We start from the raw sequence: 18,015 nt of genomic DNA, 5'->3' as shown, positions 1-18,015 counted from the left end.
GAGTTTGTGACCAGCCAAGTCTGTATAGCGGGACTCTTTCAAAAACAACCATAAAAACAAACAGCAACAAAAATACAGAGACAAAATACTGAAGTCAACAAATCACCAAAGAGATGCCCAAACAGCCAGCAGCTGCATCAGAAAAGTAGCCCTACCAGTAACAAGGGAAATCAAGTCATACCAGGTGATACAGAGTGTCTGCAGATGGGCAAACATGGAGAAACTCTTCAAAAAGACATGAGAGAGAGTAAATAAATGCTGGCATAAGGTTATGGGTTAAAAGAAGCACATAATCTGATAAAGTTGTTAGCTTTCCTAATGTCATTGATGTATAGAACACAATCCTAATGGAAAAATCCCACCAAAATTCTCTAGTGAGCTAAACAAGCTTAAGTTAGTATTGGGGAAAGAGAAGCAGACATACCCACCCCAGGGAACAAATGAAGTCGCTAAAACAGTGTTTTTGAACAAGAATTATCATCATAAGAAGAAATACAATATCACTGATCAGCAAATTTCAGAACTGTATTTGGTATCAGAGAAAAACAAATTGAATCAATTTTTTTTATCCCTAAGATAACTGTTTTTGATTGATTAGTGAGAGTAAGTGTTGGTAAATACAGACGTCCCAATTGGTAAAGGTTCTTGGATGATAAATAACCTATAGATCTTGTCTCCTCACATGTGTTTAGAATGTTAGGAAACTGTCCGTGTATGCACACTCAGCCTTAGGAGCCCGTCCTAGCATACACACTCAAACATGTTATTTCAAAAGATGCTTATACTTCGGTTGACAAGTAAAAACTCAGAAACAATGCCGATGTCTTAAGCAGATGCCCCAAATCATGGCTGATCCAAACCCACACAGCCAATATTAAGAGGTGAAAATGAAAGGTAATGACACGGAAGGCTTCTCAAGACTCATTAGTGAGAACGGAGAGTCCCTTCATATTAAATAGTGTGTGTGTGTGTGTGTGTGTGTGTTTGCATGCATTACGATGGGCATGCCAGTGTCTAGAGGGAGAACAGGACTGGGCATCCCACTCTGAATAAGGATTCCCCATAGAGAACAGTCTAGAAGGTTGGAGGGAATGGCACACAGAAATGGCTCTGTGTGTTCTGCATTATATGACAAAACTCTTACTTAAATTCATTGTGTAATAAAAAATAGCTATAAAAAGAAAATCACTTTTGCAAAAATGTTTAAAATGCATGAAACTGCTAGACATGGTTAACACACACTATTAATCCTAGCACTTAGGAAGCAGATGCAGGTGTTCTGCATATGTGTGTATCCAGTTTTCTGGCTCTGGGTGCTCCAGGACACCCTGGTCAAACATCAGTTGACCATATAATGAGAGTGGGAGAGTATTTCTTAGACTCCCTAGTTTTATTCTTTGATTTGTGTATCTGTTTTATGTAACTCTATATCTTTGTGGTAACTGTTGAAATTAGGAAATATAAGTTAACTGTATTAATTTGACATCATTTTATCTATTGGAAAAATGTTTAATTTGTGATAAAAGATTACTGCTTATTAAATTTATGTGAAATGTCTTGATGTTGTGAAGATATTGATTCTTTTCAGAATAATTTTCTGCCAATTACTAAAGTGTCTGTGTATCTTCTCAATTATAGAAAGAGTATCCAGATCAAAGTGCAGTTTTGAAGAGAATGTATTCTCTCCAGAATGACTGTGTACCCTTGCCTCCAAGCAGATCAAATTCAGGTAATGCCCCCATTTATTCATTTACCTATTCATCCATTCATTTGAGTCCCTAAAATACTTCTGAAATCCATATGGAAACTGGAAGAAAATGTAAGCTCAAACAGCTGCCTTAAAAAATTCATGCCTACTCTAAAATCTAGTTATGTATCTTAGAAATACTTCTTAACTATGTGCTCCCCAGATTCACAGTGTCCTGCTGCAAGCAATCTGATGAATCTCACAGGAAGACAGTGACAGTTCAGGAGGAAGTTGGGGACCCATGTGGGTGCAGAGTCCTTGAGATCAGAGCACTCCAGAAAAGTTGGTCTCAAATTCATGCAGGGGTGCTTTTTTTTTATTACAACAGAAGGGAAGACATCATGTGAGATGCCAAGGTCATAGCCATATGATCTGAAGCAAATTACCTAACTTTTGCCAAACCTCATCCAGTCATGGATGTAATGACCTGCACTCCCACAAACAATTGTGTGTGTGTTTGTGTGTACATGTGTATACGTATATATATATATTTTTTATATAATCATATATATGATGTGTGTATGCAAAAGAGCACATCAGCTCCCCTGGAACTAGAGTTCCAGGTTGTTGTGAGCCACCTGACTTAGGTCCTGAGCTGAGAACTGAACTAAGTGCTCAGGGAGAGCAGCAGGTTCCTTTAACTACTGAGCCATCTCTCTTGTCTTTCTATGAGCTTTTAAAGAACAAAAGAACAATAAAATGTGCACAGGACAAAGCTGCTACTTTTTTAGACCCCACATGGTTCCAAGATGACAGTCACCATCTCAATCCAAGGCAAGTCCCCTTCTGCCTCAGCCATCCAAGCAAAACTCTGTTTTGTTGCTTGTGATAATGCCCACGTTTTTCCCCTATAGACAGGGTTCCTGCTAATCATATACTAAACCTATAGGAAGGGGACTGTTATATGCTTTTCATGATTCTTATTTTCAGCATGTCACTCAAGGACAGGTTCATGAAAATGTTCAAGTTTTATTTTACTTTTTATATTGATCATTTCTTTCCTACTGCAGAACAGCCTGGTTCGCTGCACAGCTCCCAGGGACTCCAAATGGGACCTGTGGAGGAGTCCTGGTTTTTTTCCTCTCCAGAACAACCACATGAAGAGAATGAGTGCAGTGTACAGGCTAAACTCCAAGAGGAAGCCGGTTACCATGCTTTTGGAAGATTCCCAGAGAAGCAGGCAAAACCACAGCCAAAGCAGAAAGTGGCTTATAGCAGAGAGGAGGAAAGGAAACGAAGGGTCTCCCATGACCCCTTTGCACAGCAGAGACCTCATGAGAATGTTCAGAGTGGAGCGGCCAGAGGTCTTTCTGATCCCGGCCCACCCTGTTATGGAAATACAGCACACCAGCTGTCAGGGCCAGCCAGCCACACACGAGTGCCATTCTGGAACAGTGGAGTATATAATCATGGGTTTAGACCTGCAAGTGCAGGAGTTTTGTTTGGGCCAAATACAAACCAAATGTATAATACTTTTAAAACTCCGGTACCTGAGACCAACCTACCAGGAAGCACACCTACCATTCCGTTCATCTCCTTGCCAGTAACAGGTAAATGATTTTTAATAGTCCCTATCTTGTCCTTTCTTTTTCCCCTGACAATGAAGCCACCAGTAGCATTGTCATCAATTCTAAGTTATTGATGGGGACAAAGAGCAAGTTACTCAGAGCTTTCAAGTAGCTACAGCCTTCCACTTTGAAATGGTCTCCCTCAGACCACATGGACTGTGATTGTGTTTGATCTGTGACCCATCATGGATGCCTGCAAGTGTGGATTATAGATCATAATATGTAGACAGAAGTTTCTATCCTATCCGATCCTACAGCCATTCTGTCCCAAATAAACACATATAGGCTTATATTAATTACAAACTGTTTGGCCTCTTAGCTCAGGCTTATTACTATCTAGCTCTTACAGCTTAAATTAACCCATAGTTCTTATCTGTGTTTAGCCTCATGGCTTGGTGGTACCATTTCTCAGTAAGTTATTCTCATCTTGCTTCCTCTGTGTCTGACTGGTGACTGTGTCTCTGCCTTTCTTCTTCCCAGAATTCACCTGTACTTCCTGCCTGACTACTGGCCAATCAGCATTTTATTAAACTAATATGAGTGACAAATCTTTACAGTTTACAAGAGCATTATCCTACAACACTTATAACTGATAAGCAACTCTCTTTATCCTGTGTGAGATACTAGCCTCTCCAATAAATGGAAAGTATTTTCTTATATTCTTTTTTATTTTTCTTCTTGTCTTCTGAGGCTAAGAAAGAAGTATTAGGTATTTTTGTTTCTTGTGTAGATATAGAATACAGTTTGTAGTAAGAAAGGTATGTTTCATCTTCCAAAGCTCTCTGGTGAAATCCAAGCTAGTTGTAGTTTCTAATACACTGGCATGGAAGTAACTTAGTATCCTATCCATCATTATTACCAAATAATAGTTCCCATGCTACCTTATTTTACCCTGATGTCATCCATTAGCATTAACTGTACTGTAATCCTGAAATCAGCAGATGGAGAGGAAGCTTTGCGAACCATAGAACTTTCTGAACTGGCTGTGTAGCTCAGTGGTACAGAGCTGGCCTGGCATGCATGAGGCCCTGTGTTTCTTGATACAAAACAATTAGTCTTTCAAAATGACAAATTCCCCAAAGCATTCTGTCTTTTCTGTAGGTGTTCTTGTAATCTCTGTGGAAAACACATTGTTAGACTAGGTATGAAGCAAGATCTATAAGTACATACACTTATGAGTGGGATGTCCTGTTTCCTTTGAGTTTGCAGCCAAAATGTTTTGTGTCACCGTTGTATTTTATTCATGATTAATTCATTAAAAATTTCTCTAACACTTCCTGCTTTGTGCCTGACTGCTGGAGAACTGTAACATGAGCAAGCAGCCTGCGCTCCTTCCCTCCCAAAGCTTGAATCTGCATGCATGGAAAGCAGTCATCACCAATATTTAATGTGTCGTTTTCTGGTCCTGTCTCCATATGAGTAGCCCAGTCTTACTAGTTTTCTGCAAGAGTTCTCACTCTGTCTTTAAGCCCCAGTTTTGCCAAGAATAGATTCTCTTAATGATGCTGAGTTTTTGTCAGTAGTAAGGGAAATCTCAGTTCACAATGAGTCATGGAATTACTATACCCTGAAGAGGATCTCACAGTAATGATTCTTTGGCTTGCTTCTCTGCTCTGATAGACCTAACAAATGTGAGCTTTCTAACTCTTAACTTGCATATAAGAAGAGCGTGTCTACCTGTAAATGGGAAAGGAGAATAAAATAGCACTTGGGTTGCTATTATTTTGAGTAATGCTGCTGTAAACATGGCTGTGGAAATCTCAGTCAGTCAGTCAGTGTATCTGTCTCTGCAGTGTGTGGGAGAGAGAAAGTGTGTGTGCGTGCATACGTGCGTGTCATACCTAGAAATGGAATGACTGAATCATATGGTAATTCTATCTTTAATTTTGGAGAAAACCCCATACTGTCTTTTACTTTGGTTATACCATTTTCATTCCCAACAATGTGTGGGCGCTTTATTATTCCACATGCTTGCCAACACTGATGTCTTTTTTTCCAATGGTAGGCATCATAATGGTTTTGAAGTCAAGTAGCCACATTTTAAAGAAATGACTATTTAGGGTGTCATAGGATAAACAGCTGAACATCTGTAATAAAGTCCTTTACATGTAATAAAGACCTTTACATGCCATGTATTTTTCTCTTGCATTCAGTCTCATGTACCTAACCTATGTCTTTTTCTCTATTCAGATGAGTCCATAAGATATACTATAAGCAATAGTTCTGGTGTTCAAATTGGAAACTACAATTTTATGGATCTTGGCCCGAGTTCACAACTACCAGACAACATGTGCAAAGAAGAATCAGTTTCCAAATACCATGCCATCTTCGGTAAAAATACTTATTAAGGACCACTGTTGGACCGAGATGTCGCTATAGGAGATTGCTTACCTAGCATGCATGAAGCCTTGAATTGAGTCCCCAGCATTCAAGGGGATTTTTTAAAAAAGGATACAATGTCTTATGACTTAGACACTTCTTGACCATTTTTACTTGTTGAGAGGAACATAATAGAATCTTAAATTTTCTTTTAAGATTCTCTCTGAAAGTTATCCTATATTTTCTCAATAACTTTTTTAGGTATATATTATGTGTGACTGTTTTGTCTGCTTGCACTATACTCACACCTGGTGCCCACAGAGGTCAGAAGAGAGCTTCAGATGCTTTAGAGCAGGAGTTAGGATGGTTGTGAGCTATGTGGGTGCTGGAGCAGACCCAAACAAGTATAGCCAGTGCTCTTAGCTGCTGAGCCAGCCAGTGCAGCCCTTACTCGGTAATTTTTAATCCTTTGTTAGCCATTTTTTTTTAACACAGGGATAATCACAGTATCTTATTGGTGGTGGTGGTGTGAAGCTTATACTAGTCAATATGTGTTGAAAATTTAGGACACTAACTGTGAATATTAAACGTGACATCATTATCCATGAACCTGTTCAGACTTGGGGAAATGACTCCCTTGGCTCCGCAGCAAAGGAATTCTGTAGAACACAGAAGACCATGCCCTCCATAGCACTCCGTAATAAAAACAGAGCTCTCATAGGTCTCCACAGCTTCCTGCCACGAGGCAGTGATGCATGCCTGTAATCCTATGGCTAGGGCAATTGAATTGGGAAGATGGCGAGTCCCAGGTCAGCCTGGCTATAGCAAAACCCTGTCTCAAAAAGGAACTGGAATTCAGCTTTCTGATTAACTTTGGAGGTGGCAGTTTTTTGTTTTTGTTTTTGTTTTTTTTTTTTTTTGTGTGTGTGTGTGTGTGTGTGTGTGTTTATTTTGTTTTGTTTTTATGAAGGGGCATGTACTAGGCAAGGCTCTAAGCCCTGAGGCCTCTCCATCATTGGAGTGCAGAAGCAACCACAGATAGTCTGCACATCAATGCGAATAGGTATGGTCATCAAAACTATTCACAGAAAGCAGGAGCCAGACTTGGCCCACAGGCTGCATACTCTGCCAATTGCTGAACTACCCCATTGGAAGAGTGACCTTTAAAATGCCTAAGAGGTGGGTTCTTGGCTTTTGAGGAACTGAAGTGACCTTTGTGACTCTACTGACACCCAGGGCTCCTGTCCTCCAGAGACTGGCAGTTTGCAGTTACCGGGAGGCTCTTAGACTGCTCCAGAGTTGACAGATTCTGTGCTGCTGTAGTGCTAACGGGAACTGAGGGGGAAATGAGGTGTTTGAATTTTTTTTTTCCTTAGAAATTCAGCCTTTTGAAGTAGGATAAGGACTAAAGGCTGCTATGATGACTCCCCCCCCCCTTTTTTCCTCTCTTTTCTTTTTTGGTTTTTCAAGAGAGGGTTTCTCTGTGTAACAGCTCTAGATGTCCTAGAACTTTGTAAACCAAACTGGCCTTGAACTCACAGAGACCCATCTGTCTCTGCCTCCTGAGTGCTGGGATTAAAGGCATGCGCCATCAACCTGGGGCATTTCTTATTTTCATGTGTTCCCTTATTTTTTTTGAAGGTCTAAGATGATGGAACTAGTGGCAAGAGAAAGGCCTTATATATATAAAATGAAGGGTTGGCAATTTGAAGGGAGAGAAAACCTTGAAAAGTGCATGTGCCTCATCCTCTGAGGGACAAGGGAAGACATTGTGATTAAATGAGGGTGACACTTGGCCTCAGTGTCCTTATTAAGAGGAATGTGAACTGTATAGAGATGGGTGGCCATGTGTAAGTTGACAATGTCCCAAAGAAACAAAAATCCACCCCCCCCCCATGGCATCCAGGTAGTCTAACTAGAACAGGACTGCAGGTGGGAGTTGAATAGAACATCCTTGTAGGAGATTTGTTCATGAAGCCTTTAGTTATGACTCAGGAAGGTGTACATCTGTTAAGAAGAAAGGAACACTATTTTAAGTCATACAAAGACCTCTTAATGGCTGCAGTTAGGCTAAGTATTGTCCAACAAGTCAATAACAGTTATCACCAGGCATGGTGGTGCACACCTATAATCCCAGGAGACAAAGGGACTACAGAGCATGATTGCCTCAAACATAACAAAAAGTTATCATTTTTGCATCTCTTGGTACTTTTTTCTTTCCTGTAGCATTTCAGCATTGCAGACACTAGAATGTTCAAATGGACTGTAGCCTGAGGCATCTTCTCTTTTCTCTTTGACAGATAACACCAGTAGTCTGTCTGATAAACACCTGAACCCTGTCAGGGAAAACCTGGGACGGCAGTGGAAAAACTGTGCCCGCAAGCTAGGCTTCACGGACTCTCAGATCGATGAAATTGACCACGACTATGAACGAGACGGGCTGAAAGAAAAGGTTTACCAGATGCTCCAGAAGTGGCTGATGCGGGAAGGCACCAGGGGGGCCACAGTGGGAAAGTTGGCCTGGGCACTTCACCAGTGTTGCAGGATAGACCTGCTGAACCTCTTGATACAGGCCAGCCAGAGCTAGGCCTGGGCAGGCTGTGGCAGTGGGAACTAGACTGTTTGCCTGGTGCACAAGCCCCTTTGCCCCGTGCCCTCAGAATTCTTTCTTGGTACAAGCCCTGGATCCATGCACCTGTTGTACATTTTGGAACTGGAGAAGGGAAAGAAGTCCAAAACACACGGTGGTTCTTCAGGAAGTACAAGCATGAAGACTGTTGAATGGCCCAGAATGGAGCAGGGTGGAGGTGTTTTAAAAAAGAGAGAAGAGCTGTTGGAGGAGAGAGATGGGCTTCGCTCAGCTTGTGCCATAGTCTTCAACTGGGCTATTTACTCAGTTTCCTATGGTTATATTTGGGTGAGGGAGGAAAAAAACATTGAAAGAATATAAAACCCACTAACATCCCCCTTCACGCACTGAGTACAGTAAAGTTCTGCCCAGATAGGTACCTTAGATGACAGTCATGGTCCTTCCTAAAACTATAGGATCTGTTAACTTAGCATCCAATGCTGTGCTGTCACCTGAAGCTTTAAGAATCATGTGCAATTCTAGTGTATATAAGTTAAAGAGGAAATGTTAAGGAGAACTAAGGAGGAGGGAAAACTGCAGGACAGAGGGAGATCACCACTTTCCAGCACTTACCACTGAGAACTGCTGTTGCAACTCTGTAAATACTAGTGTGAAATTTTACATCTTCTCATACCATTCTGGTGCTCCATGCCGTTCTCCAGCCTGTGCACCCTCTCAGAGGGAACTGGTGTGCAGGAAATGCTCATCAGGAAACAGTCTCTTCCTCCCTGGATATGGCCAGAACCTCAGCACTGCTCACTGTAGAACTGTTTCCTGAGTTTATTCAGAAAAAATGTACTGAAAATATTTCTTCCGTGTGCCATGATTAAAAAGGGACAGCTCAGAGTTCACTCTTTGTGCCCTTAGCAAGCCCACGTGCAACCCAGGAGCGAGTGGAAGAACTAGAAGACTAAAGCTGCCTGGGCCAACTACAGTCACTGCTGGCACTTTCTGTTCAGAGGCTACGCAGCGACAGGCATCTGACTTTTAGAAAAAGCTTCTGGTGTCTGGTTGACAACAGTGGGTTATGATTCTGAATCTCCTGCAGCCTCAGAAGATACATGGCGCTCCTGGAGTGAGCTGCAAAGCAGCTTGGTCCTTGTTGGCATTTTGGCACTAGTTGGCACTTCATCCTCCACTGTTGACCTATCTTGTACTATGTAGAATATTTAGAAACATTCCTGGCCTCCTCCATCTACAGGATGCCAATAGTACAAGTCAACTTCACCCACCAATGTGACAAAAATGTCTCTAGACATGGCTATATAGTTCTTGGAGGGGACCCTGCTGTAACTTTATATGCTCAGTTCTCCTGTCACAACATGCTGGGTTCATGCCTTAACTGCATAGAGTATGTACATTGGAAGGAATTGGAGCAGAGAAGGTTCCAAGCTTTCCTGGAGGAACCTGGATAGTCTTTAAAATGCTTTCCTCTTAACCTCTATTCCAGTGCTGTTTTAAGAAGACAGGATTAGAAAGTATTTTAATGGAGTTGACAGGTGCGGGGGGGGGGGGGGGGGGGGGGTGGGGAATGGCAGGGGAAGCCAGAGCTGGTTTTGGAACTGTAGTAGCAATCAGGGTCCTAGTGTTAAAATCATGTCTATTAAGTGTTCTGTAAGGGAAGAATTGTGGGTCCATTGCAGAAGATAGGTACTTCAGATCTAGGCCCAGATTGTGACCACAGACTTCCAGGCCTTTTCCTGGCCAGGCTCACCAATGACATCCAGACAATTGCTTGGTACCTTGAGTTGTGGCTGAACCTATATGAGTTGAAAGACAGTCAGCAGATGAAGCCTTATACCCTCATGGGTATGCTGCCCAGTTCCTTGTACAAGAAAGGCTGTGAACCAGCTACACAGAGCTAGCATTAATAGATTAGGCGCAAAGACTTCTTTAAGCCCCTCATGTGCTCTCTACACCTTGTCAGCGCCTATGATGACTAATGACTTTGTGGTCAGCGGTACCATGGGATGTGGGAGTCTCTCTGGGAGCCCAACATGGATGTATAGCACTTATTTAAAACCACCTCCCAAGCTATGCAGAATGCTATGGCCTGGGGTGCAAGCCAGGCCTGATTGTCATTGTCCACATCATTGAAAAAAGCAAGATTGCGAACTCCAGGACACTGAGGGCCCAGGACGACTAGCCCTGTTCCCAAAACCCAGAGTACTGTTTGGTTCTGTTTTTAATAACCTTTCTTTTAAAAAAAAAAGTGAAATAAAATTTTATACTTTAAATATGGGGTACTGAATGGTGTTTGTGTTAATATACTGCTCACGTTGGCATTTCCTGTCATTACATTATGCTGATAGTGAGAAGGTCTGCCAAGCAGCACATATTGTCCCCAAGAGGCCACATCACTGAAATCCACATGGCTCAACAGCCTTTCCCTCTAGCCAACTCTTAAGTGCCACCCTGAAAAGCCACATTTACCTCGGAAGCCAAGTTCCACTTCTATACTTGGGCAGAAACCAGATAAGCAAGGGGAGCCCAACTGGGAAATGAGGGAGGAGGCTCCACAGTTACTCCCAAGCATAGGTTTTCTACTTGCTGTGGTTGTGATCCTGCCTTCCATCTGTTGTGAAGTTACACGCAGCAATAAGAAAGGGAGTTCTACCTCAAAAACATCTTAAACATTTATCTTGGTATATTTTTTTCTTTGCTTTTTAATGAGTTGTTTACAAAAAGATGTAGCCTATCTAGCAGGATAGATATTTTCGATCGTTTCACTTTAATGAAGGTTCACAAATGAGTAACCCACCTACTCGGTGTTTTTTTTTTTTTTGTGTTTGTGTGCACATGAGCTACAGTGCTCACATGGAGGTCAGAGACCAACTGATGGGAGTCAACTCTATTCAAGTTGGGCTAAATGGCATCTTGATAGTGCAACCAACAACATAGTTTTTTATTGTTGTGCTTTGTTGTTTGCCTTTTATTCCTTCACATCAGTTCCTTGGAGGAATCTTCCACCTTATTTTTAGCCACACTTTCCAAAGCATCGTGTTCATATTCAATACAAGTTTTAATAATATAGCAACTCTTGTCCACACATCTAGATGCTTCTTTAACTGTGTTAGCACATCCTCAGCTGTTCTTTGCTGTAGTCCCAGCACTTGGAATGCTGATGCAGGAGGACTGAGCATCCAAGCAAGGCTACCTTTCTCCTGGGCTGCTCTCTGTGATGTAAGCAATTTACAAAGTTATCTAAAAAGTTGACATCCAGTTTGTGGCTAGAATCAAGCAACTTGGTCTGATAATGTTTCATAGTTCCTGATATTACCAAAAATTGAGCCAATGAACTAATTGCTTCTTCCTTCATGTCTAGGCTTTAGGGTCAAGGAAGTTGAGGAAGGAGAAGAGAGGAGGAAACCAAGTGGGCTTCATGTTTTTCTTGCTTTAAAAGGGAGGAAATTTAAAAAAAAAAAAAAAACAAGGGGGAGCCCCATGGCATTTTATAAGCAGCTGACTATAAAGAATGAAGAGCAAGTATTGTTGCTGTGAGAGGTATGGTGTCTTAACAGAGCATTATGAAACGAAGCAGGCTTGAGTACCCCTCTGCAGCCATGTGGGAAAGACTTCCTAACTTCTCTTGCCATAATCTTGTTATCTATAATTTGAGAGTAAAGAGGTGGGAATGGAGGGAGAGTTATATATAGATTAAAAATAAAGTGAAGCATTTAAAGGTGCCTGGCACAAAAGTGATAGTTTTGGTTTGCATATGATGTTGAAAGCTTAACCTACAATCGATCGATGGGTGATTGGATCATTAGGGATCTGATATATTCAACCAAGTAATTCATTGATGGGTTCATAGTTTGATGGCTTTACTGGAAGACTGTAGAGGTGAAACTTGGCTATAAGAAACAGGTCACTGGAAACATGCCTTTGAACGATTTCTTTTGAACAACCTTCCCCACCCCACCTTCTCTTTCCCAGCCTCTCTGCCAAGTACCTCTGTTACCATCACGGGCCGCTCAGGCCCAAAGCAAGGGGTCCAGATGACCTTGGGATGAAAGCTCTGAAACCCTGAACCTTTCCTCATTTTAAATTGTTCTCAAATGCGTGCCACGGTGGTGCAGAAAGTTAACACAATGCAGTGCAGAAACGATGAGTTCTTGAAGACTTACATAATAAATGCTGACAAGGGTAACCTAAAAGCCTGCTGCCATTTTGCTTAGCAGCAAGGGTAGAGAGAGGGATAGATAGGTGAAAAGTGGGATGTCGGCAGGTCTGGTGATGCAGGCCAGTAATCCCAGCATGAGGCCAGAGGATCCGGAGCTCAAGATCAACATCAGCTCATAGTTCTAGGCCAACTGAAGCAACGTGAGACCGTGAGACCTTTTCTCAACAAAAACAGGAAACAATAGTCTCCCTGCCGAGATGTCCGGCAGGTGGCCCTGCCTCCCCGTAGCTTTGGACACCACAGCAATTGCAAGCAAGGAGTGGTGCCAACTGAACTATGCACACTGAGAGCTAGGTTTGTAAGAGAGAACACGCTTCCTTTCTGGCTGGCCTAACAAGGGGTGTGGCCGGCCAGAGGCGTAGCTTCGGGCTTGGCACTTGAAGGATGGCATCCAGTTGGGCGCACGCGCGGTTCCGCTAGGAGGAGTGACCTGGAGCTATGGCGACTGCAGCGGTACACCCTGCGTCTCTGCGACTGCGGCTGCTCCTCTCGCCCTTGAAGTCCAGGACCCGCGTGCCGCAAACGGAGCCCGCAGCCACCTTCGGGTAATAACGTGCACCTAGCCGCTTGGGCCGCTGGAGGGGTGGGCCTGGTGCCTGGTGCTGACGGCCCTTCCTTCCTCAGACCCGGGTCCAGATCCCGCAGAGCCAGTGCGCGAGCACTTCTGTGGCAGGGGTTCGGTTCTAGAACCCCTAATTGCAGATGAAAAGGACCGGGAGGCGCTTTTGCTGGTAGTCATGGATCCGAAACCTGATGTCGGTTAGCTAATTGCTGGGGGCAGTAACTATTCCTTGTCTCCTCAGAAATTTGCCTAACCTGCTTCAGTCACAGGGCCCACGTTTCCTGAGTCCTTTTGTTTGCTGATCTCGAACTTCAGTGTGCTGGAGAAGCTGTTTGGGAATCTGTGTAAAATCAAAGACCCAGGTCCCCCTGCTAGAAGTTCTAATATGGGTGTGTATTTTCCATTCCCCACCACACTCCACTCCCACCCTTGGATAAAATAATAACAACATTCGTGGAGACCTGCTGTCTTGAAAATGGTGCTCCGTCTCAAGAGAATTTGAGCAGAAACTGTGGACAGAGCAGCCTCGGTCTAAGCATATCCTACCATGTACACATGCAGGCATGCCCACTGTGAGTGTGCTGTTTACTGTCAGTCGGCCATTGACGCTAGGGGCTGGCATTGCCCAGATCACATAATGGATGGATTGAGCACATAATCCAGAAGCAGAGAGAAGGGAAAATCGAACCAGTTTTTTAAAATATTCCTAGCATGATTGTGTATCTCTTCGGTTTTATATTTAATTCAGGTTTCTTCTCTCGTTTTAGGGTTATGTGACTTTAGCACATTTTTTATATACAGGTGGAAAAACACGTCAGTGGCTGTGGTTGTGTAGATCACCAGCGAACAGCAGGCGTTTTATCCAGTTTCCTGATTGCAGGAAAGGGATTGAGATGAGGCTACCAGGGTTGTGTTCATGTCATACTCATTGGTGACGTCATGGATGTCGAGAGTCCTAGTCACTTAGCTGCACTGTAGATCACTCGTCCTGAAAGAGCTCCATAAAGGTTTTCCGGGGTCTTGTGCTGCCATTTTAGAAATACGGTTCCATACTGGTATGGCCTGTAATCTGAGAAACAGCCCTGCTGGTTAATCCTGAAACCAGGCTGCAGCCCCATGCCTACAACTCGAAGCAGTCCTGTGCAAGCCTCTTCGCACCCAGTGTCCGGCCCACAACTAGCTGCGTTGTGTAGTGCAGATTAGCTTGTCGGTTCACTGCTTGGAACTCTGAGCCTTTTCTTACTTCATAGACTCTGTGAATTGTTAAAAAGTATTCTCTGTGGGGTTTGAAGGCCAGTTATGACAATAATAATTTGCAGAATCAGACAGTCTGACTGAAAAATAAACATTTTCTGAATTTAACCCAAGGAGGCCCTGCCAGAGAATCAGGTCCAATCCTTCCTCTCAGGCCTGCCTCCACCCCCTGCTTGGCAATCAGACTGAATGCCACCCCAGCACTTTGCCCTGTTGAGGATTCAGCTCTGCCCCGAGGTTTAAGAGGTCATGGTGTTATGAGTTCAAATAGTTTAAGTAGCTGCATTATCAACTCCTACTGTCTGCGTGACTACAGACAAGTTACTCAGCCTCTCTGGGTTTCTGGCCTTGCAGCATTTGTATTTGAAACAAGGACTGTGAAAGGCCTGGAACAGAATAAATATAAATAATTAGCAAGTACAACTAATGATATAAATAGTGAGCACATAAATAATATATATACATAAATAATTGTATATAAAAGAAGTCATCAAACTTCGTGTAATGAAGTAGCTGATGCTTGACTCCCAGTCATTTGCTAGGAAGCAGGGGATAAGCAGTAAGGACTTTCAAAGTGAGCCCCTATTTATTAAGCAATCTCCACCTTCCTCTCTAAGCAAGGTGCTGAAGCCAAGATTCCGGTCACACACTCAGATGCTCATCTTGGGCTGGATTAGCTAATCCTGTGATCAGCCAATTAGCTTTCCCACTAACTTTCAGCCTCTCTATGGTAACGTTAGAGTAAATTCACCGTGCACCTCAGAAATGAAAGACGGGGAACATGTCCCGAGAGTGCAGGCGCCTGGCAGCAAGCACTAGATTTGCTTTACCTGTTCTCCCCAGCCTTCCCACACAACCACCTCTCTCTGTCTGAGGCGAGTAGACCCCCCGCTCTGGGTACCATATAGAAAATTCGCAGGTGAGAGCTAAGGACACACGACATGGGAAGGTACACTTTGGGGGCTCCTAAGCCTTATGTTCTCTAAGCAATTGACTCAGGCTTGCTGGCCTGTTGGCCTAAGTACAGTTGCCTACTTCCCATTCAGATTGTGGAGCTGTGCAGCCTGGGCTCACAGATTTGGAAGGCTGCCCAGTGGTTTGAATTCAGCATTTGAGCCCTGCTGAAATAACAGGAGAAACGAGCTCAGGTAGGCTGAACTGGCTGAACTCCACCACCTCTGCCTTTAGTTGAAAGGCTCCACACAAGTGCACAGTAAGCACTGAGCTGTATCTGCCTATCTCCTGCTAGCCTTAAGCTTCAGAGAGACATGCCTTTGGTGTCCTGCAAGGTGTGGCTTTGGAAGCAGTTAGTGCCCCAGAGTTAGAGTGCTTCTCAGGATTGTACTAGTCACGGGAGTTTATAAAATTCAACACAATCTCATAAACACATCTGCTTCAGATACCATGGTTAGAAAATAGGTTGTTGGAGGTTTTGGAGGGAAGGGTGGAAAAGAAACTCTGATGACCAAAAAAAAAAAGGGGGGGGGGTAAATTGTTCTTTAAGTTTTCTGAGGGTTTCTGTCTTTGTTCCTATTTGAGAGTTTGAACAATCCAGTATTGAATGTAGTTCTGGAAGTAAACAAGTGTTAGGGCTGTCAAAAGCCTGGGCTGCATGCCTGGTCCTCCCCACATGGACTTTGCTGTTTGCACAAGGCCTGACCACTGTCATAGAGACCTCCTGACAAGCTGGAACCGATGCTTTCGGCTTGAAATGACCCCAACTGATGTATCATGTATGTCTGTGGAAATAAGCCAACCCTCAGTCACTCTATGATTGAACACAAACCTTTCCTTATGTCTGAAATGAATAATTTATTAAGATTAATAAGTCTGTTTGTAAGTAATTTTCTGTCTCCTCCCCAGCCTTGGATCGTGGAATCAGGTTGGGCAGGATGGGCCGGTGTGATGCCTATAATACCGCTGGTGTCATGGCACACTGGGTGCCTGTGTTGACGCAGCAGGGACCATTTCCGCTTACTGAAGATCCCCATACCATCCAGTCCCTCTGCCCTCTCACTCTGCCTGGCTGGACACAGGCTATGAGCATGCCACATGGTCTCCCCACAATGCTGCTCTGCAGTGTTCTTATCTGCATTTTGTGAAATGCCTTCTTTGGCATTTCCTCACAAAAGACCCCTCTCTCTCCTCTCAGATACCTCTGCCCAACCTGACATGACATTTCTTGTTCTCCCCACCAAAGTCACTTCCAAACCTTTGCAGATCCTTCCCTGCCGCAGTTTCTAGTGAGAGGCCCTCTAGCCGCCTGGCGTCTCTATACTCTTGTTAGGCGGTGAGAATTCAGAAAGACATCTGGACTGGGAACCCAAAACTTAGATCCAGCCAATGCAGGAAGAAGTTAGGTTTGTTGTTGTTGTTGTTGTTGTTGAAGAGACTGAAGGAAAGAGGTTTTTGTGAACCAGTGCTCCAGGGAGAGACTGATTGATGCCCAGGGCTGTGGCAGCAGCACCATTCCCGAAAGCCACTGGCTCTGTGCGTTGAGGAAAATGGAAACATTGTTCAAAATACCTGCATAGTGCAAAATGGCTTTGACGAGCGTGTTCTTGGTACTGCAGGGAAGGGAGCCTCCCACCCCCTGCCCCAAGAGCTCTAGTGCAGAGAGAGCGGGAAAAGGGAGGAGACGGCTGGCACTTTGTGTGTGTTCCCGGTAAACACTAGTCAGCTGCTCAGGGGGGTGGCTTCATTTAATAAAACAAGAAACACGGGAAGGAAATTTTATCTAGCTCAGGAGCCTCCAGCATAGCCCTGCCCTCCCTGAGCAAATCCTCTGTGTCTTTGTTTTCTCTCCTGCTGAGCTGGGAGCACATGTACACCTGCAGAATGAAACCAGTCTTTGTTAGGGCGCACGTTCTGGGCTGGGAGTGTGTGAAGTGCTGACGTGTTCAAGTGAGCCTTTGTTAGCAGAATGTGTTGATTTGCATCTGTCTTGATTCTGAGCTGATTAAAGCCGTCCTAAGAGTAAAACTCAGCTCTTTGAAGGAATAGAATGCTAACAAAAACAAATTGATGTCACTTGCTGCTACTTAATGGCTTTATTATTGCTCCTCTAATGTTTGTGTAGATGCGTTTATTTTAGGCTTTCTCATATCCCAATTTTGTCATGTGATTTTCAGAAATTCTATGCTAATATTAGATGTACCAATATTCAACACACACCCACGTTCTTTGTTAATTTTGTTGCTATTGTTTACGAGAGGGTTTTTCTATACATGCCAGGCTGACTTTGAACTTGTGGCAATCCCTGTCCATCTACCTCCCAAGTGCTGGGATTCCATGTGTGCCACCATGTCTAGCTTATACTCTTTATTACTTGAACTTAGCAAATCAGACAAAAAAAAAAAAACTTGTTTTTTCCAACAGTGCCACATTATGGTAAACATTTTGACCAAGGACAGAGACGGGATGTAGAACGTAGAAGAAAAGGGAAGTCAGTAGTTGACTTAAATTTACTGCCAATCCACAAGAAGAAGAGCCATTCTTCTTGGCAACTGTACTGGCACGCCCTCCACATCCTGCCTGTCACTGCCCTCTATCAAGGAAATGGGCAAGAAGACCATAAGGCCAAGAACCGAAGCAGAGGCCATGGATGAATGCTGCTTACTGGTTTCTCAGCCTGCTTCCTAGTACAGACAACACAGGACCACCTGTCCAAGAGTGGCGCTACCCACAGTGGGCCCTCCCACATCAGTCGTGAATCTTTAAAAATGCCCCGTAGAGTTGCCTCTGGACCAATCT

The 18,015-nt window shown here is 43.6% G+C and overlaps 2 protein-coding genes across 6 annotated transcripts in view; both read left to right on the top strand.

Annotated features, from left to right (window-relative positions):
• Ripk1 (receptor interacting serine/threonine kinase 1) overlaps nt 1-10,500 on the top strand; it is a 31,867-nt gene extending 21,367 nt beyond the window's left edge. For 3 of the 5 annotated variants that reach the window (XM_041632592.1, XM_041632593.1, XM_041632595.1), the window contains 4 exons: nt 1,639-1,729; nt 2,758-3,297; nt 5,506-5,646; nt 7,935-10,500. In XM_041632592.1, the coding sequence (XP_041488526.1) occupies nt 1,639-1,729; nt 2,758-3,297; nt 5,506-5,646; nt 7,935-8,221 (1,059 nt within the window). In that variant the 3' untranslated portion in view covers nt 8,222-10,500. Of the gene's footprint in view, nt 1-1,638; nt 1,730-2,757; nt 3,298-3,795; nt 3,935-5,505; nt 5,647-7,934 lie in introns of those variants that run through there. The other 2 variants (XM_041632594.1, XM_041632596.1) reach the window with 2 other exon arrangements.
• Nucleotides 10,501-12,777: 2,277 nt separating this feature from the next.
• Bphl (biphenyl hydrolase like) overlaps nt 12,778-18,015 on the top strand; it is a 35,947-nt gene continuing 30,709 nt past the window's right edge. Inside the window, exon 1 of the mRNA XM_041632617.1 lies at nt 12,778-12,991. Coding sequence (XP_041488551.1) covers nt 12,885-12,991 — 107 coding nt within the window. The 5' untranslated portion in view covers nt 12,778-12,884. The remainder of the gene's footprint in view (nt 12,992-18,015) is intronic.

Source organism: Microtus oregoni, unplaced genomic scaffold (genome assembly GCF_018167655.1).
Source record: "Microtus oregoni isolate MIOR12 unplaced genomic scaffold, Mior012 000042F_ref0000377, whole genome shotgun sequence".
Taxonomy (NCBI): Eukaryota; Metazoa; Chordata; class Mammalia; order Rodentia; family Cricetidae; genus Microtus; species Microtus oregoni.
Note: the sequence above shows the minus strand (reverse complement) of the source record. Positions and strands in the feature narration are given on the sequence as shown.